This window comes from Cavia porcellus, unplaced genomic scaffold (genome assembly GCF_034190915.1).
Source record: "Cavia porcellus strain 051 isolate PalLab524CR breed Dunkin Hartley unplaced genomic scaffold, mCavPor4.1 scaffold_4, whole genome shotgun sequence".
In the NCBI taxonomy this organism is placed as follows: Eukaryota; Metazoa; Chordata; class Mammalia; order Rodentia; family Caviidae; genus Cavia; species Cavia porcellus.
The window spans coordinates 58,333,747-58,361,465 of NW_026947487.1; the positions used below are offsets into that span (position 1 = coordinate 58,333,747).

At 33.7% G+C, this 27,719-nt stretch overlaps 1 protein-coding gene across 21 annotated transcripts in view; it reads right to left on the reverse strand.

Moving 5' to 3' along the window:
- Nucleotides 1-27,719, reverse strand: part of Chd9 (chromodomain helicase DNA binding protein 9) — a 243,065-nt gene that overhangs the window by 45,306 nt on the left and 170,040 nt on the right. For all 21 annotated transcript variants that reach the window (XM_063247111.1, XM_063247105.1, XM_063247114.1 and 18 more), the window contains 11 exons: nt 23,471-23,714; nt 20,796-20,972; nt 18,468-18,611; nt 18,112-18,367; nt 16,935-17,145; nt 14,722-14,917; nt 13,308-13,475; nt 11,570-11,749; nt 6,589-6,699; nt 1,741-1,937; nt 1,153-1,352 (listed from right to left, as the gene is read on the reverse strand). In XM_063247111.1, the coding sequence (XP_063103181.1) occupies nt 1,153-1,352; nt 1,741-1,937; nt 6,589-6,699; nt 11,570-11,749; nt 13,308-13,475; nt 14,722-14,917; nt 16,935-17,145; nt 18,112-18,367; nt 18,468-18,611; nt 20,796-20,972; nt 23,471-23,714 (2,084 nt within the window). The remainder of the gene's footprint in view (nt 1-1,152; nt 1,353-1,740; nt 1,938-6,588; nt 6,700-11,569; nt 11,750-13,307; nt 13,476-14,721; nt 14,918-16,934; nt 17,146-18,111; nt 18,368-18,467; nt 18,612-20,795; nt 20,973-23,470; nt 23,715-27,719) is intronic.

A 27,719-nucleotide genomic window follows, 5' to 3' on the forward strand; every position in this document is an offset into this window, starting at 1 on the left:
TACTTACACTGGACAGTAAACTAGTGTTAATAAAAAAAAACTATTTTTATTGATATTTTTTGGTGGGGGAACATGGTTTTCTCTTTGTAATTCAGGTTGGCCTTGAACTCCTTATGTAGCTCTTGTCCCAGTTTCCCTAAGGCCGGAATTATAGGCATGTGCTTAACATGAAAATTTAAAAAGTATACTGATGTTTCTCAACATTAAAGTGCACACTAATCGGTGACGACCTTCTTAAAAGGCAGCTTCTGACTAAGTGTTAAGATTCTGTATTTTTAAAGAGATACTGGGAGATGTTATAGATCCAGAGACCACATTTAAAATATTAAATATATTTGCTATACCTCAGTAATTCTTTTCTTGATATCTACTTAAATGAAAGATTACTCAAATGCACAGGAAAAATATACAGTTTTCTCTGAAACTTATTTTTTAGTAATCTAAAATTGGAAATTTAAATGCCCATATTAAAGGAGATTCTAAAAAATGAAATAGCACTAACTTTTTAAGACATACTGTGAAGTCAACAACTTGCAATCTGACACATACCTGGTAATAAGTAAAATTCAGGGCTGGAGATTTAGCTCAGCGGTATAAGCGCCTACCTGGCAAGTAGGAGGTTGTGAGTTCGATCCCCGTAACAATAATAATAATAAGTAAAATTCCCCAAATCCACCAAATTGATGCTATTGGCATTTTCTAAAGCTTAATTTTGGGAGGGGAGGGGGCACACTGGGGATCTAACTCACAACCTCATGCTTGCCAGGCAGGTACTTGTGCTGCTGAGCTATATATCCTTGGTTCTAAAGCTTAATTTTCTGAAGCTGGAACTTTTTTTTTTTTTTTTTGTCTTTTTCGTTTTTATCAGTACCAGGGATCAAACTCACAACTGCCTGCTTGCAAAGCAGGCACTTATGCCGCTGAGCTAAATCCACAGTCCCAAAGCTGGAACTTTTAACTGTGCAAAGATTAAGACTTAAGTGTTTTATATAAAAATGTGTTAAACATTACTTATATTAAAATTTGTTTTTGAAATAAAATAAAAGAATATTCTTGGGGCTGGAGGTCAGGCTCAGTGTTAGAGCAACTGCCTAGTATACATGAGTGTTTAACTGCCTAGAGTTTAAAAAATAAATCAAGTAAGGTTCTTACCTAGATGATTTTGTAGCTCTCGTGTCTGCCCATCTTCAGTTGGAGTGATGAGATCCCATATGAAACCTTTAATTTTCTCATCTCCTCGGTAATGAACAAGGCAATATGCTAAGAGAGCTCGGCAAATTACTTCTACATCACGCTCATTTAGCTGTCTTTTAAACCGTCCATGCGATAGAATCTCTCTCCATCGACCCCATCTGGTAAAAAAGAGTATATTTACATTAGTAATAAAACAAAATACTAGCAGCAAAATACTGCTTAACTCATTTAAAAAAAACCAACAAAACACCCTCAAAAACATGAAAACTCATTATAATAAATAACAGGATTTGCTATTGTTGTTTTTCTCCATATATAACACAAAGGCATGGAATAATAATTTCTAATACATTCAAGGAATTGGACTTTAGTGTTGCATTTATAATTTAAACATTTAGGGATGTCTCATCCTTTTACCATTGTATATATATATATGTATGTTCAAGGCAGAAATTCTGCATACTTTAAAAACATTTTGATTTTAATAATAAAAACAGCATACATTTTCCATCAGTTTATATATGACTTTATAAAATAATGTATTACCCATAAACTAGGAGGTTTTTCTCTACTCTGAAGCATTCAGTTCTTCCATAGCCACTGGTACGGTCACAGGGTCTCCGAAGTTTGGGTTTTTCTTCTCCTTCACTTTCAGCTTCAGATAATTCAGCCAATTCATCTTTTGTGGCACTAAAAGGTCTTGTTTGCTTCCTAATTCTTGGAGTGTCAATAACCAAGCTGTTCTGTAAAATTTAACTATTATTACTTAAAAATAACTTCATCATGTTGCTTATAATAATGTTTTACATTTTTGTCTTTCAGAATGTACAACTATACAAAGAAAAAATAAATTACTAGCAGTTCTATCACCATACCAAATCAACACAATTTTTAAAAATGTTTCTTTAAAATGATTACTATCACACATGCATAATTTTATGACACTAGACGTAGGTTAAAAATAATTTGGTATTTTGCTTTATTATTAATATGAAAATCAGGATGATTCAGTGATGGTGATAAAATATATTTTAGGCTGAGTTTATCCCTCATAATATTTTGCTAATAATTTAATTCACATGGTTTGTTTTTAACATAAATGCTAAAGTAAGTCTTTACCATATAAATTCATCCAAAAGATATATCAAAAAAGAAAATATCTAGGAATTGAAATACTGGTTGCAGGTTATGAATATTTGGTGGGCAAGGGGTAGTGAGGAGATAGAGGAAATCCAAGTTATGTTACATGTATGTACAAATATTCAAAAATGAAACCCATTACTCTATATAGCTACTATGCACTAATAAAATAGTCACAATTATTTTCTAGACCTACAAACATGTCTTAGTTCTCTGTAAGAGTTATATACGAAAAAACACAATCTGGGTTTCAACTTTTCTGTATTCAATTGAAAACAACTCAAGCTGACATACTTTTTACCATTACTGAGAAACTTTTCTAAGTTAGGCACTACTTTATGGGCTGCTGATGTAAAGATGAATAAAAAGCAGCCACTCATGAGAAATCAGATGAACGCATAAAAATAAGATGTTACTTAGGATGCAGTATTTTATAACATGAAAGGTACAAAAGAAGTCAGAGAAAACTTCACAAAGTTTTGATACTATAGGAAACAGCATTAATAGGAAGAAGAAAGAGTAAAGGGCTTGAAATGACATCAGATGTTTAGGAAACCTGTGAGTCCTAGAGTAGAAGTGCCATATATATAGTAGGAGAAGAGACCTGGATCAGTATACAGAGTATACTGCACAGTATGTACACAGTGCATTTTATTTAACAGGTACAAACCTAACGTTGATATGATTTATTATGCAGAAGCAGGTTCTGCCAAATTTCTCCATTATAAAGTTACTAGTTTTCCCTTTGTAACTAATACATATTTTATTTTAGTTTTTTTTTAGACAAGGTCTTGCTGTTTAGCCCAGGCTGCATTGAACTCACAGCAACCCTGCCTCAGTTCCTGAGTATTGAGATTATAGGCACGTGTCACCAAACTTGACTATATTAATACATATTTTAAAAGATACATTATTCCTTAAACATCCACTCTTTAATTGTAGAATTTATAGAATGATCTTTACCAGAAAATATGGTATGGTATGATTTTTAACATATATTAAATAACACCAGTGATTCTCTTTATTGTAATTTTCAGAAAATCATTTGAACACCATACCAAATTTTCACGAATGACTAAAAAAATTTAAAACTTTCTTTCACAGAATAGAATTTGCTTAGTATGGAATATAAAATGCTAACCTCAAATTAACCCTGTATTCTAATCATCACTTATTAATAATCTTCCTTTCTCTAATGTTATTTCTATATTTAAGTTTTTTTTTTTTTTTTTTTTGGTGTTTGTTTAGTATGTTTTGGTACCAGGGATCAAACTCATGACCTCATGCTTGGTAGGAAGGCATTTATGCCGCTAAGCTAAACCTCCAGTCCCTATATTTAAATCTTATAACTTGGGTTGAATGTAGCTCAGTCATAGAGCACTTGCCTAGAATATGTGAGGGCTTGTGTTGAATCCCTAGAATTGACTGTAAAACCACGAAAACAGTACAAAATAAATGAAGGTTATAATTTGATTTTTTTGGTTTTGACACTAATTTTTGTTCTTTTTATCTCTCTCATACTACTCCAATTATTGCTGCCTTATAATATATTAATATTTAAAAATTTTAACATATACTAAATAATGCTAGTAATTCTCTTTATTGTAATTTTCAGAAAATTATTTGAAAAGCAAACCAAATTGGGCCAGGGATATAGCTCAGCAGCACAAGCACCCGCCTGGCAAGTGCAAGTTCCTGAGTTTGATTTCTAGTACCAAAACAAAGAAACGAAACTGAACAATTATTGTATAAATTTTAAAATATAACTATACAAATATTAAGTGATAGTAAGTTTGTTTATATGATCCTTTATTCCTTAATATAAACTAGGTATGATAGTACATACCTGTAACTAATCCTAGCACTCTGGGAGGGGGAGGCAGCAAGATGGCAAACTCAATCCCAGCCTCTACAGTTTAGTAATGGAAAGAATTTTTTAAAAAGGGGTGAGTATAAAGCACAGTGTGAAATCTCTGGATTTATATCTCAGTTCTGGAGGTCGAGATCTACTATTCTAACCCATTCCCTTGGGGGTGATTTTTACTTATTGTCATGTTCACTATCGCTGTAATTCTGTACAACATCTACCTCAAATTTATAACCTCATTTCTACCAATGACCCACTTTGATTCTTTCTGCCTCAAAATCTTTTCCCTCAGGTCCTTAAATTGTGTTGGCTTTACCACATCATTTAAATATTAGGACAAACATTCCCTCAGAATGACCTCATGGACCATTAATATTTCCAATCATCCAGCATTCTCTACCATTTTCCTGTAGTGTTTCATTTTCTTTACTCTCTAAAATTATCTTACATATTTGTTTACAGCTAATTTAACCTGTAGAATGTAAGCTCTATAGAAGAGATACATTTTGGTTTAGTTCCAACCATTCTAAAGTGAGCATGGTTTTAGGCTAACAGTAAATTCTTTTTTCTTTTTTCTTTTTTGAGAAGTCTTGCCTACATAGTCTAGGGCCAGCCTCAAATTGGCTTTGAAATAATGATCTCTGGCCTCAGTTACCCAATTACTAGGATTACAGGTGTGCACCAATATTCCTGGTTTAGTGTTATGTTCTTGTTGGACCTATATTAGGTATATATGAATGTAGTCATTGTAAGTGTAATAGTACATTGTAAAGTTCCAATATACACTGAAAAATCATAAACAGAGATCACATTATAACTACTGTTCTGTATTTTGCACTTTATTAGAATCTTTTTTTTGTTTGTTTGTTTTTTTCCTTTTTATCGGTACCGGGGATCGAATTCACGACCGCAGCTTGTAAGGCAGGCTCTTACGCCGCTGAGCTAAATCCCCAGCCCGTATTTTACACTTTAAAATTTACCTATCTCAGAGCTTGTTCTGTGTTAGTACATATGGATACCCAGGACTATGTTAATTTACTGCAGTAGACAATATGGATGTACCATTCAGGTATTGTAGGAAAGTTCATTTCTAAGTTTCTATGACAAAGCCAGGTATGATGATACATGCCTGCAGTTGGAGCAGTCGGGCTGAAGCAGGATCGGCTAGATAGCCTAAGCCATATAGTGAGACACTGTCTCAAAAAAAAATGTACTGTAATTAAATTGCTACAATGAGTATTATTTTACTATCTTATCAATTTACACGTGTATGTAGCGTTCTTCCTACTATGGAATTTTAAAATTATTTTTGCTTAGTTATACAAAAAAAAGTTTAGTATTCTGGCTTGGATTGCATTATATTTATGTTAAAATTTCTGTTTAAAAAGCAAATTCTGCCAGGCATGGTAGCTCACGCCTGTAATCCCAGCACTCGGGAGGCTGAGGTGGGAGGATCCTAGTGAGTTTGAGACCAGCCTGGGCTACAAAGTGAGCTCAAGCCCAGCCTGAACTGCGTAGCGAGACGCTGTCTCAAAAGAGACAAAAAAAAAAAAAAAAGTAAATTCTGTAAAAATGTTTAAAATATTTTGTATTTTCCTTTCCAAATGACAAATCTCATACTAATTTTTACTTTAGGGACATTTTATATCTATCTATCTATTTCTCTATCTTTAAGTATATCTCTAAGTATTCTGTGAAGTAGCTCCCTTGTATTATACTTTTCCAGTTCTGTTAGTACCAATATTTAAGGCTAACCTAGAAATTTAATTTCCATCCAGTGAATTCACCAAACTGGTTTATGAATTTCAATAGTATTCTGCAGATTCTACTGCCTTTTTACACATACAAACATGCCACAGGCAGACAATGACAATTCTATAATTATCTTTGTCAGTGTATTTGTTTCACATCACATTATATATATTTCTAAAACACATTAAGTAGTAATGATTACGGATGCAAGTAATGTTATTTCTAATTATAAATCTTTACATTTTAAAAGCCCATTTATCAAAAAATGATCCCATGTATCAATGCTTAATATAAAATTCCTGAAATGATCTAAGATGTCAATGATGTAGGTAAGGTTCACAATAATTCCTATAAAATTACTAGACAGGAATCTTACTAAGTGAAGAGTTTATGCCACTATTTATCTGTTTATTATCAATTCCATGAATGCTACTTTAGCTGTCAGTCCTTTCTTCCTTAGCTCTAGGAGGTCATAAAAAGGAACAATTTAAAAATGCCTTTTTTTTTCTTTCCTAATGTAATGGACCATCAGTGATGAGAGCTGATACTAATCAAATGAAAAGAACAAAATAAAATATGATAACAATGCCTAAGTCTTTCACAATAAAATTGTTTTGAAGAAAAGAAATACTTACTTTGCCACTGATGGCATCTATATCAATTTCTGCCTTTTTAGCCCATTTTTGCCAGAAGTTAGGATCATCTAAGGAAATATCTGTCCGGTTTCCAGAGGCCACAAAACTTGCCTGAAATATATAATGGTGGTTTTCGAGAATATTTTATAAGTCAGAGAAAAAAAAAAAAAACTATGGATGTATACTTAAAACATTATTATATTTATTGTGGATAGAATTTGGATTTACCACAACCAAAGACCAGACATACATACACATATACTTGAACTATGTTTAAAAGTTCAGTGTTTTAAAAAGTAACAAATTGCATAAAAGGTTTAATGAAATTTAGGAGCAGAACTAAATAAGTTATTACTGGTTGTTAATGTGAAACTTTTAGTAAACAAAGATATCTTTTTGGAAAGCAAACTACACAGAACACAGATATTTTCTAAAAAAGTTACATTAAAAAATTTAGGCAATTCGAGCCACAAAATCTAGCTCCACAATATAGCTCATTTTCTAAAATACTTCTACTTCATTTCCATTAATTTTCAGACAACCATGTTTCTTGAAGACAATACACTATATTAAATAGAATATAAAATAAATTCTTATCTTTTTAGTTTTTTAAAGGTTTTTCCAGTTGCTGGGGATGTACCTCAGTAGAAGAGTACTCTCCTATCATGCACAAGCTATGTCTGATTTCTAGCAACTCAAAACAGGCAAAAAAAATAACAGTTTTCCTTAAAAAATACTATAGAAAACTATCAAACAGTATAAAAAAATCCTTTCCTTAAGCAAAGTATTATATGAACATTATAAACATTGAAGAAAATGTAAAATATTAGTTGAAAAAAACTTTAGGCATTATACTTCAACCCTATGATGTATGGATTAATAACCATTATTTACAAGCTAAGTAACTGAAAATAAACTATGTCAATGAAAAGTCATTAATGTGTGTTTATAAAAATGAAAAAGCAATAATGATATGCAATGCTCGAAGAAACAAAATGGCCTGAAAAACACATGCTAACCATTATAAAAATAAAATGTAAGCATGTCTCACTTTAAGATTATAAATTGGGAACTTTTTGAGACAGGGTGTTGCTATGCAGTTCAGGCTGGCCTTGAACTCACTTTATAACCCAGGCTGGTCTCAAACGTGCAATGATCCTCCTGCCTCAGGCTCCTGAGTGCTGGGATTACAGGCATAAGCCACCACACCTGGCAACTGTTTTAAAGTAATACCTAATTATCTGCAATATATCAAAGGATAACAATCTTCATTAAAAAAAAATCCTATCTTGGTGGTTGGAGAAAAATGGCAGCTTGCTAGGGGACTGGGCGCAGAGTCTCTGCAGAGAAATCAGATTACATGCTAGAATACGACAACATGGAGAGAGCCAGACAAATGGATAACGATTCTTATTAACCAAGGCAGTAACCAAAGGGAAAAATAAAACTAGGAATAGTAAGGAAAAGTGCGGATAGAGAGCTGAAGCCCGATGTACTTACTGAGCCCGTTCTGCGCTGTACTAGGCAGGCCTGGAGGATTTAAGGTTGTGCTGAGACCCCAACTGCCAATAATGGGAGTCTGCGAATCCTGCACCCTTAACACGACACGGTGAGCAGTGGATCCAAGGGAAAAAGCTGTATTGGCTCTTGGTGACTGCTGGAAATTGAGACCTGGGACCCTGCAAAGCAGCCAAAGCCACCTGGCTATGCCGGAGGAGACTGCAAGAAGCTCTGGAGCTCCAAAGTGGACACCGAGCAGTTTTCTGACCGATATGCATTGTGCTGGGAACACACTGAAGACAAGCAGCGCAGTGGGCAGAGGACCCAAGAGGACCCAAGGACCCAAGAGGAAGATCTGCATTGAGTGCTGGTGAGTACTAGGGACTGGGTCCCACGGCTGCTGTCGCTGGCTGGGTGACATCTTGGAATTGGGCAGAGCCCACCACCACAGCAGCATTAGTGACACAGAGAGGACTGGTGGAGGACATTTTGGAGTTGGACAGAGCCTGCCACCCTGGTGATATCAGATAGTCGCCCCTGGCACAGAGGTCCGGTGAAGGACATCTTGAATTGGGTAGAGGCTGGGGCCATGACGGCGTCAGTGACACAGAGAGGACTGGTGGAGGACATGTAGGAATTGGGCAGACCCCGATGCTGCGGTGACATCAGATAGCTGCCTCTGGTGCAGAGGGGTCTGGTAGAAGATAGCTGGGATTTGGGCAGAGCCCTGCGCTGCGGTGACATCAGTCAGCCGCTTCTGGTGCAGAGAAAACTGGCAAGGTCTGCTGGGGCTGAACCACACCTCTGGTTGGGAACCAAAAAGCAGATACAAAATAGTCACGACTCTGTGACATCCACAAGGTACAGCCTAACTTGCGGATTAACTGGCATAGAGGCTGGAGGCTAGCCTGCACCGTCTCTGCATCCTTGCCTAACTCAGATAACAGCAAATTGGGGAGGGCAGCAAAAACTACAGTCAGCACGCTTCAGAAAGAACCTAAGCGATATGGAGAGGGCCTGAGACCCCCAGGATAGACCAGTCTGAAAGAAACCAGAAAGATGACAAGAGATAAAAAAAAAAATCTTCAGCTGCTGAACCTGGGAAAATAAGCCCAGGAAAAGTAAACAAAGAAGAGAACCGGCACAGTAACCATCCAATACTAGACACAACATCAGGTGAAATAAAGAAATACCTTCATGATCTCATAGACGAATTTAAAACTGTACTTCTGATCCAAGTGAGGCAAGATATAAAGAGATTAATTAAAGAAATGATAAGCCCCTCCCAAGAAAACTCAGATGCAAGAATGGAGGAAATCAGAAAAGAAAGAGAAACCTCTGATGAAGAATGTAAACATAAGCTAGAATACATGAAACAGATCCAAAGAGATTACCAGGAAATTAAAAACTCCATTGAAAACTGACAAAATGCCTTTACAGAAACTAAAGTTAGCCTTTTGAAACCTGAAGAGAGATTTATGATGTATGATCACGAAAGAAAAGACCTCTTAAAAATAACAAAGAAAAACAAAGAAACAATTCAAAGGCTAGATGACAAAAGGATACATAACTTAAAAATAAAGCACCTGAGTGAGGAAGCAGGAGTAACCAAAAATGAAATACAAAGAATATTCACAGATATTCCCAAGTATAGGAAAAAGAAATGATATCCAGATAAATGAAGCATACGGAACTCTAGCCACCTACAACCAAAACAGATCTACACCCAGACATACAATAATCAAGATTCCAGAAATCCACCATAAGAACAGAATACTAAAAGCAGCCAGGGAAAAGAAGCAGATAACCTACAACGGGAAAATTATCAAATTAATAACAGACTCATCAACACAAATTCTCAAATCGAGAAGGGCCTGGGGGAAATATTCTAAGCCCTGAAAGAAAATAATTTGCAACCAAGACTGATATACCCAGAAAAACTGTCTCTCAAAACTAATGGAAAAATAAGATGTTTCCAAGACTAGGAGGAACTGTGGGAGTTCATGGCCATCAACCAAACCCTAGAGAGTGCTAAAAGACATTCCAGAGAGAGAGAGGAAGGGATACCAGGATTTATTTAGTAAACAAAGTGCCAATAATGTAATGGAATGAGTTCAAATTCCTCTCTTTTCCTTCTCCTAAACTCCAGTTTTTAATATTATAAAACTACAAAAATTGGCAATTTGCCTGGTGTGATGGTGTTAAGGCAGAAGAATTGTTTACAGATTCAAGACTAACCTGGACTATGAAGTGAGCCCAAGGCCAGCCTGAACTGCACAGTGAAACCCTGCCTCAAAAAGCAAAATAAACAAACAAACAACAATAACCGAAAGGCAATTTTTTACTTTTTGGAAATAATAAATACAGTAGGCTGAATTATGGTTCCCAAAGACATTTGGTCCTAATTGTTGGAACCTTGTGAGTGTTGTCTTAAAAAGGATTTACAGATGACAGTATCTTAAAAATAGTGAGATTATATTGTATAATCCAAGTGGGACCAATGGTCATTATGGGTATCCTTCCGAGGAGGAGGCAGAGAGAAAAATATGATACAACTAAAGCAGAGATCAGTAGATTATGGCTAGATTTATGGCTAGTCAAGCAAGGCAGCAGTTTTAGGAAATGTAAGAGGCAAGAACAAACAATCTCCCCCGGAGCCTGTAGCATGAACCAAGCTTGCTGATAGCTTGCTTTTTTAACCCTGTGAGACACATTCTAGACATTTGGCATTCAAAACTGTAAGATTATAAATTATGCTACCTATAGCCACAGAATTTATTACAGTGGCAAAATGAACTAATACAAGAAAAATCACATATTATAAAAACATACCCAATCATAACTATTTTAGATTGCAATCTGAGGTTCAGCAATTACTTCTAGATTTTCTCGAATATGATTTTCTTTGTGTGTGTGTGTGCACTATTAACCTCAAAATCTTTGGATTTAGTATATATGTATGTATGTATTTATTTCTGAAACAGGGTCTTGCTATGCAGTTCAGGCTGTTCTTGAATTTACTATGTAGCCCAGGGTGGCCTGAAATTCATGGCTATCCTCTTGCCTCAGCCTACCAAGTACTAAGATTACAGGCATACCATACCTGGCTAGATTTTAGTATTTAAAATAAAACTAGAGATTTTCCTTTCCTTTAGGGTCCTTATATTGTTTAAGTTAATACAAGAAACTTTTGCCTCCTATATTATATTTTACTCTTTGATATATATTATTTAGTTCATAAATTTTTTTTGATTTAAAATATTCTACTCTGATTAATATGTAGAATTTGTTAGTAAAACATTCTATTTCATTAGATTTAGAATACATGTGGCATTAGATCAGAAAACAATGAAAGAATAATATGTAACCTATTGCTTTTGAGTTAGCTTTATAGATTTAAAAATTCAGGAGATACAGTTCATTTTTTTTCAATAAAGATGTGAACATCACTTTTACATTATAAAACAGTACTCTCTGATACCTTGGCAAATGTTGACCCACGTCCTTCTGATTCAATTGTAATAGTTTTTGTACGACGTAGTAAAATCTGATCAATATCTTCTTCACAGAATTTAGAGCCTTCATCTTCTTCTTCCATAATGGCACCATAAGCCCCTCTTCGAAGCAAGTCTTCTATTTCCTTTTTAGAAAGTTGTTGAATCTAAAAGGAAAATAATCCTGGTAACAGTAGCATTTCTAAAGTTCATAAAATGAGGAAGTATCCCCCCAAATGCAAAAAACATGAAATAAATCACATATGAATTGCACTTAGTTTTGGGGTGCACTTAAGAGAGATATCATTGGAATAATATAGTAGAGCTGAGTGTGGTGACACATGATGTAACCTCAAGTTACTGGGCAGCTGGAAGCAAGAGGATCAGAAAATTGATCCCTGCCTGGTCATAACAGTAAGACACTGAATCCAAACCAAACCCAACCCAACCCAAAGCTGTCTAATATTCTTCATTATCTTTAAAATAAGAATTATGATCTGCCTTAAATGGCCTCAATTAAACCAAAGCCTATGTAGCAGGTTCCATCAGTATTCTTTTTAGTACTAGGGGTACATTTAGACAAGAATCTTGAGGCAAAAACTCCTATAAATCAACATTTGTAAAAAAAAAAGGCCAATGCTAAGTTTTGATATTTAAAAAAATTGAAAAATTCTTCGACAAAAGTCAGCACGTTGGGAGAATCGGCCATGCTGGGATTTGAGGGAATCAACCAAGAAGCCAACTAGCCAGCCTTTCTGGTAAGCCATGCAAGTGCAGGTTCCAGGAAGAGAAAAATCAGCTCCTCCTGAGAATTGGTCATGCTAGGACTGGGAGGAACCAACCAAGAAGCCAAATCTGGTAAACTGTGCAAGCCACGGAGGTGCCAGGAAGAGAAAAGTCAGATAAGTGCCTCTCATGAGCCAACCGGTACACAAGGCTAAGAATCAACTCCTCACCCCTACCTCTGAGAACCGGCTGGTTGAAAGGACAGGCTGAGTTGATAGGAACTAAGATATATAAAGCAACTAAATGCTTATATTGTTTGGTTGATTTTGTAGACCTGGGGCCAGTGGTCAGAGTGTCTCTCGGGAGGATGACCTTATGCAATATAGCAAACTTAGGCGATTTCCTTTTATCTTGTCTTTGAGATCCAATATCGTTCTCACTGTTTTGGTTTGTTCTGATTGCTCTGCTTTATTCAATATTCTGTTTTGATTGGTTTTATTCTGTTTTGTTTTGATTTTGTTATACCTGAAGGAATGGACAACTATTGTGAGGATAATAAGATACACTGTGGTAGCTATTATTGTCCTAGTATCCTGCTTTGAACTTCTGTACCAGTTTTGCTGCTTTGTTTTGATTGGCTTTGTTCTCTCATGCTGGATTTTACTATCTTTAAAATAAAATAAACTATATAAAAAATTGAAAATTCTTTATACAGATAAAAAAATTTTCACAAATTCTACTTTGTAAATGTCCTAAAAAGAAAACAAATTTTCTGTCTTAAAAATACATTCTTATAGTTCATAAACTCTCGAGCAAGAGACCAAAAAGTATTCAAAAATATTAAACAAAAATAGTTCCATTCTGAATATGCCCTCTTGAAACAAAGGAGTGCTCCCTGCAGACCAAAACTTAATGATACAGTATATGAGGTAAAATTACACAGAAATGATAAAACACAAACACCAAAATATAAATAATTATAAATATATATATACATACACCACCAACAGTACTTTCTCGCCCACTCATGCTCTGTAACACAGCTTTATCCAGGCCCAGTTTCAGACTGGCTCGATCGAACATCTCTCTCTCATATGAGTTACGAGTTACTAATCTGTAGACTTTAACTGCTTTGTTCTGACCAATTCTGTGGCAACGAGCCTGGGCCTAAAAAAAAAAAATTTTTTTAGAAAGGTACAGATTCAATTTTTTTCCACAAATGAACTGGCTATCTGGAGTATAAAAAAATGTGAAAATTTAGAGACTAGCATTATAAATAAGAAATTAAGATATTACCTTAAATTTAATCATAAATTATCATAAAATTAACATGGTATTTCAGGGACTGTCAATTCATGACAGATTATTGTATTTTAACAGGAGTATGATGGAGCAACCTCATCTGAAAACCAAAATACTCCATGTCTTAAATTTTTTGAATAATAAAATGACATTACAAGCAGAAATTTCTACATTTGACCTGATGTGATAAGTCAGGCAAAACCAGGCACATTACAAATACTATATAAAATTATCAGATTATATATAGAGGATACCTCTGAAACAAATTAATTTGATGTTTAGACTTGGGATACTATTGATACCTCATTATATATATCAATTTAAACAAACATATTGAAAAGATAAGGGATAACATGGTAGAGAAAAATTTAGAAATTTAGGTTTGGACATTAAAATCTGGTGTTGCCATTAAATAAAAATTCTGTTTGTAGATTCTGTGCTCATTTCAAACATTAATATTTCTTTAAAATGCTTATAATCAGATCTTTTCAAGTTTCAGATACTGAATGAGGTATCTTGGTATCCCAACTTATCCAATGGAAACTTTAAACCTCTTTTATCACTCTAATTAACATTCTTGTTTTTATACAGTACAAATACAGGCATATCATGTATAATAGTACTCACTTATTTTAGTATTTTATAAAAAGGCATATTATGGCTCAATTCCACACCTACTGTATGTTGATGAGGTTAAATTAAAATAAATGAATACTTATACAGAATTAAAATTCTGAAATTTTAATTTTATTATGAATAAATTATTACTGAATTACTACTCAGGTCTCTTCAATTTAAATAATATGCTTTTCCTCCTCTCTTTTCTTGTGATGCTAGAGCTATACAAAGAGAATCTCAGGTTTTGTGTATTCTAAGTAAATACTACTTAACTACATGACCAGTCTCCACAAATTGAAGGATAATAATACTGTATCATCTATCCATATTTATTAGCAAATTTGCAAGATATAATATTGAAAGTACATTTTATATTTTATTATCATTAAAATTAAGATAATTTCACTTGAGGGATAAAAATGAAGGTGTGGATTACTAAAAACATTTGCATGAATTAAAAGAAATTGTCTTTGTTAAGAAAGAAATTTATTACCTGAAGGTCATTTTGAGGATTCCAATCAGAATCAAAAATTATACATGTATCAGCTGCAGTTAAGTTGATGCCCAAGCCACCAGCTCGTGTACACAGGAGAAAAACAAATCGATCTGAATCAGGTTTACTAAATCGATCTATAGCAGCCTGTCGAAGATTCCCTCTGACTCTCCCATCAATTCGCTCATACAAATATCTATCAAATAGAATGCAATTAATTTAGACAGATGCATATAATAAAAAGGTAGGCACATAATATATTAAAAGTAAAGTCAGGGGGCTGGGGATTTAGCTCAGTGGCATAAGCACCGGCCTTGCAAGTACATGGTTGTATGATCCCTGGTACCAGTTTAAAAAAAAAGAAGTTTTCTTGCAATTTTATGTTTATGATGAATTAAAAAGCACTATCATTCAAATAGTTTCTACTTTTATACTTCTTGATGTTAGTGCTAAAAAGGAAATGAATACTAACAAAAAAATCAGCATTCTTAAATTTAAAATAGTATTACTGTAAATATGGTTAGTAGTTGAAATTAAAGACAATTCATTAAAAAATACTATGCTGATTTACTCATAATGTTACTTTTCTCTAAAGGAGCAGTGACTTTAATAAGACTATATGAGAAGCCTATGGAGGTTTATGTTCTTATTCCACGCTACTTCTCAACTGATACAATTGCTTGTATATAATAACCTAATTAGGGCAGAATGAAATATTTTTGTATTAATTCATTCATGTAAAGTCTGATCTTTTAAATTGCTTTTACCCTTCCTATGTTTAACATACAAAGAGATTAAAACTTGTAAGTCATCAATAAAAATGAAATACATAAAAATTTAGGAAGTATAAAAGAAATATAAGTAGTATTCATGTGGTATTTTCTACATTTCCTCTGTTTCATGTATTTTCCCAGTGTTTTAGCACCACTTCCACAATTATCTCCAGTATTGGCAAAACAAGGTGTGATTTCCCATAATGTTGCTAATGATATAATAGAACTTAGGTTTTTGATGAAATTCATCAATGTGGAAATTTGCACATATATCTCTGTAAAAAATTTTTATAAGATATATACCTGTAAAAAACTTTTATAGAGACTAAGAAAATTTAAGAAAGGTCACTTTAGAAAACATTGCAATGTAATCTTTCTATACTTTTACAGCATAAAATTGAGGAGAATTCATATTTTGGAATGAGGATACAGAAGTGGAATACTCAAAATGAACCAGAGGGCTAAGGATACCCTTCAGTGGTAGAATATATGCTTAGCATATACAAGGCTCTGGATTTCATCCTCAACAACAAGAAAAAAAAAATGAATAAATAAAAATGAGCCATATCACTTATGATAATAGACATTTATTTATCTATAAGGGTAAAAATCTTATTTATTTTAATATCATACTAGTCAATAAAACATGAAAACTTTCTTCTATGAAAAAACTGCCAAGTTTCACAATAAAATAATTACAGAATAACAATATTTAATATATTCTATATCATGATTTTAAAAGAATGAGTAAAAGGGCCAAAATCTTTCAAGATTAAATATTCAGCTGAAATTTCTGATCCCTTTTTAATTTACTTTGATTATTCTTTCCGTAAAATGTTGGTATCAAATTAAGTCTTTACTGCTGTGATAAAATAATCCATAAATACTTACCTAAATACTGTTAAATTATTTAAGATTATCTTACTATCCTGAATCCAAAAAAACAAAAAACCGCACACTAAACAAATCAGAATGACATAAATTTTATTTAGCCTATAAAAAAATCAAACAGCATGAAGATTCCAAATATAAAAATGGAGATGAATCTGAAATAGTTCTTGAAATTTTTTTTCAATTTTGAGGATGATCACCTTAAATATTTAAGTGCACTTAAAAGTGTCATTACCATAAGATTAATCCAGTAAATTTACAATAAACCTATTCCTAGAATAAAAAATATTTGCCCAAGTTTTCATTAGCAATGCTTAGCATATTTCTTTTCTTTTCTTTCTTTCTTTCTTTCTTTTTTTTTTTTTTGTCTTTTTGAAACATATTCTCACTATGTAGTTAAGGCTAACCTTGGGCTCACGTTGTAGCCCAGGCTGGTCTTAAACTTGCAATGATCCGCCTATCTTCTGAATGGTAGGATTACAGGAGTGCGCCACCATGTCCAGCTAGCATATTTCATAATATAATGGAATGGATTATATTATGCTATACCTTTTATGTATGAGATAGTCTTCCAAAATGTCAAGACAGCGAACCATCTGAGAGAAGATGAGTACTTTGTGACCCCCTGCTTTCATCTTGGGAAGCAATTTATCAATAAGGACCAACTTTCCAGCAGACTGGATCATTGCTTGAAGATGAAAATCAGAAGCAGTAGGACTATAAGTATCCCTAAATTCCCCAAGTATTTTCTCCTCAGCACCTGTCAAAAAATTATAAGAATTCAAATGTAAGAATTCTCAATTACTTTATGTTAGAATTAGTGCTCCTCTGTACTTCTGTTAAATAATTTTTGCCAACCACAGTGCTTTGATTAGAATCATTTGTCTTGTGGTAAACTCCACCAGTATCAGATTATTAATTTTACTGAGCACACAGACAAAGCCATCTGTAAATTTGTGCATATCAAATATTCAATAAATGCAACTAGTGAAAAAAAGAAAAGTTTTCATATTACAAGTAAGTGAATGTATGTGTGTGTATATATATATATACACTAATATTTACATCTAATACAATTAACATCTAATATTTACCAATTATAAAGTATTGATCACCAAGTTAGCCATAATTGATACAGATGATTAAGGATATCTTTCTAGTTCTCAAAAGTAAAGTAGAAAACATTAAAAAAGAAATCATGCTAAGGTTCTTGACACACTTTTTCTAGAGAACTGAGATCAGAATTTAAAAGGTTCTCTGTGTTGCTCTTCTTAGCCTTTCTAGTCATCAACTGACTTGGATAAACTAAATAAATGAGAGGTATATTCTGAGCAGTAAGTGAAATGTCCCAAACATTGTACATAGCAAACTCAGGTAAAGGACCTGATGAAACTTTGAAATTATCATTATTGCAGCACAAAATTTGAAACAATAGACTAAAAAGAAACTAGGAAAAAAAATGCATATGCAGAAACTCAAAAGATGTGTTTTGATGTCTTATTTATGAGGGGGGTTAAACTGGATGAGAAATGCAATCCAAGACAGACTGAACAAGATTCTTGGTCTTGTAAACTGTTCTGCTAATACTAAACAGTAAATTAAGTATGAAAGCAGTTCACATTACAGCTGCATCTAAAATACTTGTAATTCTTCAGAACAGAAGAAAGGAGAGTTGTACCAGCCACTACAGCTATAATGTTGTTTTGGTGGAATTCATTTTGCCTACCTTTGATAAGATATGGATGATTACAGCATTTCCTGAGCTCCATCATGGTATTTACCAAATTAGGTACATTAGTTTGTCCTGCACCCTTGGATAAAAATGAAAAATTTTTCTCCAAAATAGCCCTGTAGTATTTCTTTTGAATGTTAGTAAGCTCTACTTCAATGATAGTTTCTTCCTTAGGTGCCAATTTTTTTTCTACATCTTCTTTTAATCTCCTCAACATCATCGGTTTCAGAATAGCTTGAAGTTTCTGCACCTGGACAAAACATGGAAACAGATATAAAACAAGTGCACATTGAATTATACATTTAGAATAAGAGATCTGAAATGCTTATTTACAAACAGCAGTTACATACCTGTTCCTCTGTTTTCAGATCTCCAAATTCTTGCATAAATGTTGACTCAGAAGGAAACCTTAATGGTTCGAGAAAGTGCAGAAGACTGAAGAGTTCTTCAACTGTATTTTGGAGAGGAGTTCCAGTCAAAAGCACCTTGTGTTCCTATAGAAACCAAAAACAATTCACTTCACATATCATAGTGCTATAACTATATAAGCTATAACTATATAAAAGCTGACTCACGTTACCAAATTTCAGTGTTGGCAAAGCAAGTATTTTTCTAACCATAGTTTTGAGGAAGCAAGTCTAAATCATTTCTACCCCAAAATCTCTAGCACTGTATTTTTTCAATCACTTTACAAAAAACCTCATTATCAATCTTATAATATTCAACTGTGGTTGTTACTTGGAATTACTTACAAAACATTTTTAAGGAAGCATGTTTTAAGTCTCAAAGAAATGAGCTTTTTCAGAACGAAAGTATGTTCTCAATTGTTGGTAAAATAATTTTTGTAATGAAGTACTCGTTCTTTGCAAGTTGGATGATCAACATTTAACTTTTTTCCAACAGATTATGACATCATTGGGACTACAACGCAAGAATGTAAAAGATTGACTGGAATATGTTTCTAAAGTAGAATTTAAGCTGAGCCTGGTGTTGCACACCTGTAATTCCAGCAATAGGGAGGCTGAGACAGGAGAATCAGTGTGAGTTTGAGTTGAGCCTGAGCTACATAGTGAGTTCCAGGCCAACCAGAACTATGTAGTAAGACCCTGTCTCAAAAAAGCAAAAGTAGAAGATAGTTAAAAATAAACATAATAGTAACAAAATAGAGTATTTTTATGTAACAGTACAAGTTTTAATCATTTAAAATATGCTTATCATTTAACTTCCCAGACTATGTATTTCTGTATATAATAATACACACAGACATAGATCTAACTCTAAATGTTACAATCAGAAGTTGAATTGGATCAACACAGAAAAACAGCACAAAGAAACACTTTAATGTTACCCTATGAAAATCACTATGGAGAATCCCCAAAAAACTAAAAATAGGAATTCTATTTGATCTAGCTATTTCCTTCTCAACAATTTCCAAAACAGTTAAAGGTATTTTATTACAGTAACATATGCATGCCCATGTTTTTTGTGGTAGTAATCATACTAGCTAAATATTAGAAGTGCACTATATGTCCATTAACATAAGAAGCAATAAAGAACATATGGTACTGATATACAATTAAGCCTATTCTGCCATTAAGATGGATAAATTTAGGGCTGGGATTTAGCTCAGTGGCATAAGCATCTGCTTTGCAAGCATGCAGTCATGAGTTTGATCCCTAGTACAAAAAAAAAAAAAAAAAAAAAAAGATGGATAACATTGAATTATTTGTAGGAAAATGGATAAATCTTGAATATCACATGAACCCTTCTTATATGAGAAAACCAAAGTATAAATCACCTTTTTTAATTTTTTATGGTACTAGGCATTTAACTCATGATCTCACACTTGCCAGGCAGGTGCTTATGCCACTGAGCTAAACCCCTGGCCCAGTATAAATAATTTAAAGAAGAAAATAAAAAATACCAAGAGGTATAAGGAAGGAAGGATTAGTGGTGGGAGGGAAAAGGAAGTATGAAAGAATTATGTTCACGTACCAACTCTTGATGATGAATTTAATCATTATGTACTAAAAACATGTACTGACAAAAAAATTTTTAAATTTAGAAAACAAAATTACATTACTATAAACAAAATAAGTTTATAGAATTATACAGGAATTTTATTCCTCTATTGTAAATGATCAAAATAATCTAATGAACTGATTTTATTAATTTGTGATTTGAAACTTACGGACTTACTTTCTTTTCAATGATACACATCTACAAAAGCTATTTTTAATTTTACAACTTAATTACTAAGGCTTTCTGGAATAGCTAAAATTTTTAAAGTGTCAGAAAACTAAAGACATTGTTTTTACTGTTACTAATTAAAGCAGAAAAAATTTCATTTATTACCAGTGGGATCTAGACAAACCTATACTTTAAATTTTTTCTAAACAAGTATTTTGCAAGGTACAGTGGCACATGCCTACAATATAAGGACTTTGGGGAGTTGAGGTAAGAGGATCGAAGTTTGAACCAGCCTATGCAATCTAGTGTTTAGCATACCACCGTCTCAAAATAAGAAATAAAAAATGTTGGAGAATAAGGAGAGTCTAGTGAATTCAATCCCAATACTATCCTATCATCCTCCCACTTGAAGTGTTTTTAGCATTACCTATCTGATTATATAGCATAAAAACTAAATTAAGTTTTAACGATGATCTTAAATTACTCACCAAATTCATGAGTTTCAGACCTTCTAGAAGCTTACAATTTTTATTTTTTAACCTATGTGCTTCATCAATAATCACACATCGCCATTCAATTGCATTGAGCTCTCCGCAGCCTCCAAGAATCATTTCAAAAGTAGTGATGATAGCTTGGAATCTGTAAGCTCCTCGAATGATGCGCCCCTAGAAATGAAACACAAGAATATGGTGTATGTTACTCACACATTTCATTACTGTCAAACAACATAAAAATGTATCTAATGACATTTGTTATAAACCACTTTCCACTGAAAGAAAATTTTACACATGTAAGCAAAGATAGTTCCTTAAAAGGAATTTTAACATTAAAACTGTAGTAGAATGCTATGTTTTCATTAACACTATCAAAAGTCATGCCTTCATATTCATATCACTTAAAATTATACTAGACAGGTATGATGGTGCGGGGTTATGTTAGCACTCTGAGGGATGAGGCAGGAAGATTGCAAGTTTGAAACCAGCCTGGGCTAGACAGTTCTAAATCAGCTTGGACTATGTAGTAAGACTCTGAAACAAATGATCGTAATAAAACATTAACCAAAAAGTGTTCTCTGGTGATATGTTTTAAGAAAAATTTAAATTAATTTAAAATCTCTAATGATTTTAGGTTCAATAAATAATGAATATTAAAGTTGGTCATCCAAATGATTTAGTAAACAAAAATTTAGTGTTTATGTGTCAATTTCTATTCTAGTTGCTGAAGATGCATCAGTAAACAATTATTCAGGTAAAACTTATATTCCAATTATCTTAATACAGGACCCAGCCAGTAAGAAACTAAGTTTTTAACAAACTTTGAAACCAATAAGTGCCATAGAATAACATTTTTAAAAGACACAGAATAGAAACTATAGAGTCAGAGGCAATCATTGCAATTTTACATAGGGTGGTTAGGATATCATTACTGAGAAGTGACATAGGAGCCAAGATTGGAGTGTGAGGGAAGAAGCCAAGTAAATATCTAGGTATGTGTAAGAGAAAGCATACTGGGTAAAAGTACAAAACATGAAGATGTTATGGCAGGAATATCTTTGATGATCTTCAGATAACGGCAACAAAGGAGGAATGAAAGAAGCTCAGTGAATGGTGCTGGTGGTGAGGCAAATAGTACAGTTAATTTGAGAGCCATGATAAGGACTGGCTTTTACTCTGAGCAACAAATTACTGATGGGATTTGCAGGAAGTATTGTAAGAGTTCTCTGGTTGCTTTGGTGAAAATAGTCTAATAAGAATGGAGGAGTTTAGAGACACTGCACTTTCAAGGTAGAATTAACAGAAATGTTTTTAAGTGATAAGTATGGAGAAAGATAAAAATACTGACATTTGACAAAAAAAACTTAGCTTTGTATTGCTGTTTTCTAACACAAAGAAATTCATGATTTTGGTTTTTTTATACATGCAAGTTTAAGACATTTATTAAATATGTCGCAGTGGAGTTATTCACTAGGCATTTAGACATGAATCTGAAATTTAGCAAAGAATTTAGACATAAAATACTGAGACTTGTGCCATTACAAAGTTTAGATTCAGGAAGATGAAAGAGGAATAAAGGTAACTTGAAAAGGAGTAAGTAATGATATAGATACCATGAAGTTCAGGAATGTAAGTAGTCTGACAACTTAGGTGTATTAATCTCAGTTTTATTCTGTGGTTCTAGGGTAATTTATTCTCATATATTAAATGGGAAAAAAGTATTTTATAAGGATACCATTACAAGGAGTAAGTGAAAAAATACATAAAACAGTATGTACTCAACAAATATTAACGGTCATTAGTGACATTGCTATAACTTGTCTCAGAATAATTGGGAAAATTTTAGCACAATATTAATACTATTTCGATTTTAATCTAGTTGATAACTTGAAAGAAGCAGAAGAATAATTAACATATATTAAAATAAATTTATAAGACTTAACTCTAAATGTCATTTTTATTTATCATATTACATAAAATACCATTTTTGAAATTTATACCTTTGGTTTTAACACCCCAGAATCTATCATAAAAATATAACATTTCATATATACAATTCAGTTTATTATACATCAAAAATGCAACTTTTTGGTAACCATATTTATGCCAAAATAATGAGTTTGTTGAAAATCTCCTAAAGTCTTAATATTTGTGTTGTGCTTTCTGTAAACAATGTCACAGTAACTCACTCAATAACAATCAACATTAAAATTCTACAAATATATGATTATTAATAAACAAACTCTAAAGCAGGGAATCAATCTGAGATGACAGGCTCCAAAAGAGCAAAGGTGGTAGTTTTCAACAGAACAGATGAAAAATAAAGTCAAAATCGATTGAATAAAAGCGAACCTAAAGTCTCACCTCAATAAGCATTTAGATCCATGGTATTCACTGAAGATTTATACACAAAAGTAGAAAAACTACAGGATGTTAGAAGATTTATTTCTAGAAATTAATGTGTATTTTTAAACAATTAGAAATTATTAGTAATTACTGTATTTATGTAAATCAGTATACTCTATTACAGAGACAGCATTAAAATGAATTTTGTTGTTTTACTTACAATTTATTATATACAATGAAAGAATTTAACCTAAAATTTAAGTATGTAATGCTTAATTTTTTAGTTCTTATCTGTTAAGCAAGTAAAATCATTAGCAACACACCTGTGAATCCCTGAAGTACATCTCATATTGCTGTATCATCTGTCTGCTGATCAGGCTCCCATGATAAACCACAACATTAATATCAGTCCACGTACGAAATTCTCTCTCCCAGTTTGCAATGGTAGAAAGTGGTGCAATAATCAGGAAAGGTCCTCTTATACCAGTCAGAAGGATTTCGTAGAGGAATGTAATTGATTGAATGGTTTTTCCCAGACCCATTTCATCTGCTAAAATGCAGTTTCGTCTGAAATAAATACATTATTCATGTATACATTGGGATTATTTTTCTAATATATTGTTTTCAAAGATAAAATACAATCAAATCAAATATCAAAGTAGTTGAATTAATAAAAACAAAAGTTACTAAAGTGCAGAGTAAATTGAAGATTACATTATTATAATCCTGCAAAGGGAAAATTAAAGAATTTTGTAGCTCCAAAATAAATATATTACCCATAAAGTGTTTGAATTTTTTTATATATATTTTTTATTTTTTTTAAACTTTTTATCGGTACTGGGGATTGAACTCACGACTGCCTGCTTGCAAGGCAGGTGCTTATGCCACTGAGCTAAATCCCCAGCCCCAAGTGTTTGAATTTTTAAAAGAATGAAAAGGCAAGAGCAAGGCAAATATTTATTCAGGAAGCATTTATTAAATACCTTCTATTATCTCAGGACAGTATGAGAAGATGGGATACAAAAGAAATAGAACATGTTCTCTGCCTTCCAGGGACTTGTATCTATTAGAGAAGCAGACATGCAAATACATAAATAGTCATGCAAAGTGCTACTGTAAAAGTACAAATATAGCACTGGTTTTCAACCACACCCGTGCGTTAGAAAAGCCCAAAGCTTAAAAAACCACAGATACCCAAGTCCCTTGCTTATACATTCTGATTCAGTGTGTTTAGAAGAGAATCAAATTACCTATAACACTAAAATGAGCTCCATAGATGACTGATATATTGGTCAGTAAAGATTCAACAGAATAAAATCTGTTATGAAAGCACAGAGGAAAAACAACAAAGTCTGAATAGAAAAGATAAGAAAACTTCTGCAGAGAGGTCAGTTATGACTAGGATCTTATCAGAGGGCAAAACAATTGAGCAGAAGTATTAAAATGACCAACTAGGAGACCAAAAGTTTATTATATATAGTTAACAGGAGATGGTAAAGAAAGGCAAAGTCAGTGAGGTAGGTAGGGTTCAGAAACAGATTAAGTATCATTCTTTTTTGAATGGGAAGAACTGAAAATCTTAAAAGAAAGTCAATAAAGTTAGGTTTGTATTATAAGCTTTATTTTGGTGCTGTTAGGATAATACAGTTACGTGATCAGAAGTTGGGATAATAACTGGGAAAAGTATTGTGTGCAGGGAAGAAAATGTGAGACTGTGTACTGAGGGAAAAGAAGTCAGAGTGAACTGGCCTTGTCACCAAGTAGATTTATGGTATATAAAATGACTGTCAGATTTCAGTTTGGGTAACTAAATGAATTATAAGATGAAAAATATAAAGGATGAAGCAATTGACATGTAAGAAACAGCAAATAAGATTATGATAATCCGCTGTGTTTGAAAATTGTTAAGTTGGACATATAGGTAGCAAGGGGTGAACAAATATGGGCCCAAAGTTTAAGGACTAATATTACTGGTTAAAGTCAGGCTGGGGTACAAGTTAGTTGCAAAGCACTTGCCTACTATATGTATGGCCCAGGATTCATTCCCCAGCATGGGGTGAGAGTTAGGGAATGGAGAGGACAGTGAATGTTAGTTGTGGGTAGGCATTATGGGTGAAGTCATGAGGGTGTGGTCTAGAGTATGGCTGTGGAAAAACTAACATATAATACAAGAAAAGAACTAAAGAATATGGTGTGGATGGTGGTGGTGGTGGTATCTAAATAATACAAAAAGGAACCAGAAGTTTACAAGTCACTGAGGTAATAAAGAGCTACGAGACAGCCAAGATGTGGAAGTTGTTGGAGGGTGTGTGTGGTGGGAGTGGAATTTAAAGGCAAAGTGGCAATTTCTTTCTAATGAAGCAGAGAGGAAATTAGGGCTGAACACAATTCCACGGACTGGCAAATTAAAAATTTCAGAGAACAGAAACAAAATCCAGACCATAACAGACTAAAAAGAACTAGAGATGAAACAGAGTAACTCTAGCATACTAGAGATTTTGCTTAGGAAGTTACCAAGAGATCTCAAAGTAGCTAGAAGGAAAAACAGAATCAAAAAGAGGTTCACTATCTTTTCTAGCTCGGATATCCCCAAATTTGTCACAGATTGAAGAGATGGCAATAGTCTTCAATGATAGCTTGAAGGTCTAAAATCAGGATAACTCCTGAAAGTTAAGTTCTGAAAAGACTGGGGACTTCATGTCAAGAAGTGGCATATTAATCCTGATCCCTGGGAAGGCTTTTCAAACTTTTGATACATAAAATTGATGATAAGAATGACCATGGATGGAGATATACTTGTAGCCTTGGATATGAGGGCAGGCAAGAATTTTGAAGAGTTTGAATCTTATCTTTCCTGGCTCCTCTACGATGCAGCTATTTACAAAGAATTAAGGGTTAGGATTGTGATAAAGCAGTTGAAGAAAGTGGTAGAAATTTAAAACAGGTAGTTTAGGAAATGGAGCAGAGTACTGATGAGGGAAGATAAATTTAAAAAGTTAACCATTTTACTGAGTCTTTCAAAAAAATAATAAAAAACGATAATTAATAATAAAAAAATACAACAGACTGTCCCTGGAAATTTAGGGAAAAGAGCTGTGTGTTGTCCATGGAGACCTTGCCCTCAGCCAGTAGAGCTGGGCAGCTGTCCTCTTCAGGCAGCTGGAGGGAGTGGGCTTGGCCTCTCACTGGAAGGATCACCTGAAGTCTCCTCCCTTGTAGCTTTGCCAAAGACTTTTTTTTTTTTTTTAAATACTGCCAAAGACGCATTTCTGAATATAAGACAAACTAAATAGAAAAGTTCTATCATTTTAAAGGAAGTGGATCCATGACATTCCATAGCTATTATGCTACTAATGATAACTGTTGACTTGAGTTTAGTGAATCTTATTTTTAATTATAGTGATTTATTAGCTTAGTATCTAGAAATTATACATATTTTATGCTACTGTTATCACTGTATAAGACGTTATTTTTATTGTTTTCTATTTCAGGCCTTTCGTCTTGGGGTAACAGGACAATGTTTATTATTGATATATAGTCTAGACATTTTAAAATTACACACAAGTAAGAATCATTAAAGCGGGGTGGAGGGGAAAAAAAAAAAAAGAACCATTAAAGCTTTAGATCTGTCCATAAGCTACTCTGGTCAGTTCTTCCTATGGAATATGGCCAGTGCTCTGGAGGTTCTCTCTGCGGCTAACATTCTAGGGTGAAAATAATGGCTGGGAGCTGGCAACTGAGCCCCACAGTGGAGTGCCCTGAGCACCCACTCTCCTGATATCAGAATGGGCTGAAGATAGGTAGGCAGAGGAAACCAAAAAGCTACTCAGGAGTGAGTCAGTAGTGTAGCAAGACCACAGGGGCTGCTCACTGTGTGTTTTTCCCTCCTGCCTGTGGTCTGGGGTCAAATCTGTATGACCCAAAAGCCTTGCTGGGGGATGGACAAACTCCCAGTCCACATGTAGGTGGAGACGTGATCTCAGTGTGGGAGGTGAAGCTCTGAAGTAACCAGCAATTCTGTTTACTGCCTGTTGTCTTTTTGTAGGAGACAATTTGAGACTCCCCCTAAATGCAGAACATTTGCTGTAACATTGATTATATTTAAGCTTATTTCCATATACTGGTATGTACAGAGCTGACTATGGTATTTCCTTCTCTCTTCACTTGGCTCTAAGCATTGCAAATAAGGCTAGCCCAGGTACTGGTATGTAATCTCTAAAGCCCTCAAACAGTCTTGAATAGTGCTATCTATAAAAGATACGAGCACAGCAGGATGGTAGAACCAGTCAGCTCCAGGAATGGCAACTGGATACAAGCCTCAAAACAGTCCATGAGTCCCCAGGGCACAAAAGTTTACATATCTGAAACTAAAGCAACAGCCTCCAAAAACAATTCAATTATTACTTTAATTGAATCATGATGATTGATCCTTCTGCAAGTCATTCTTCCTGCATTTTGCTAAGATGCTTTTCTCCCTATCTGGCTAGCTAGCTCAAGCTACTCATGTAGTTCCCGTCATCCTCACTATCACTCGTCTTCGAGCCACCCTCTTCTTCACAAGATTATAAATTC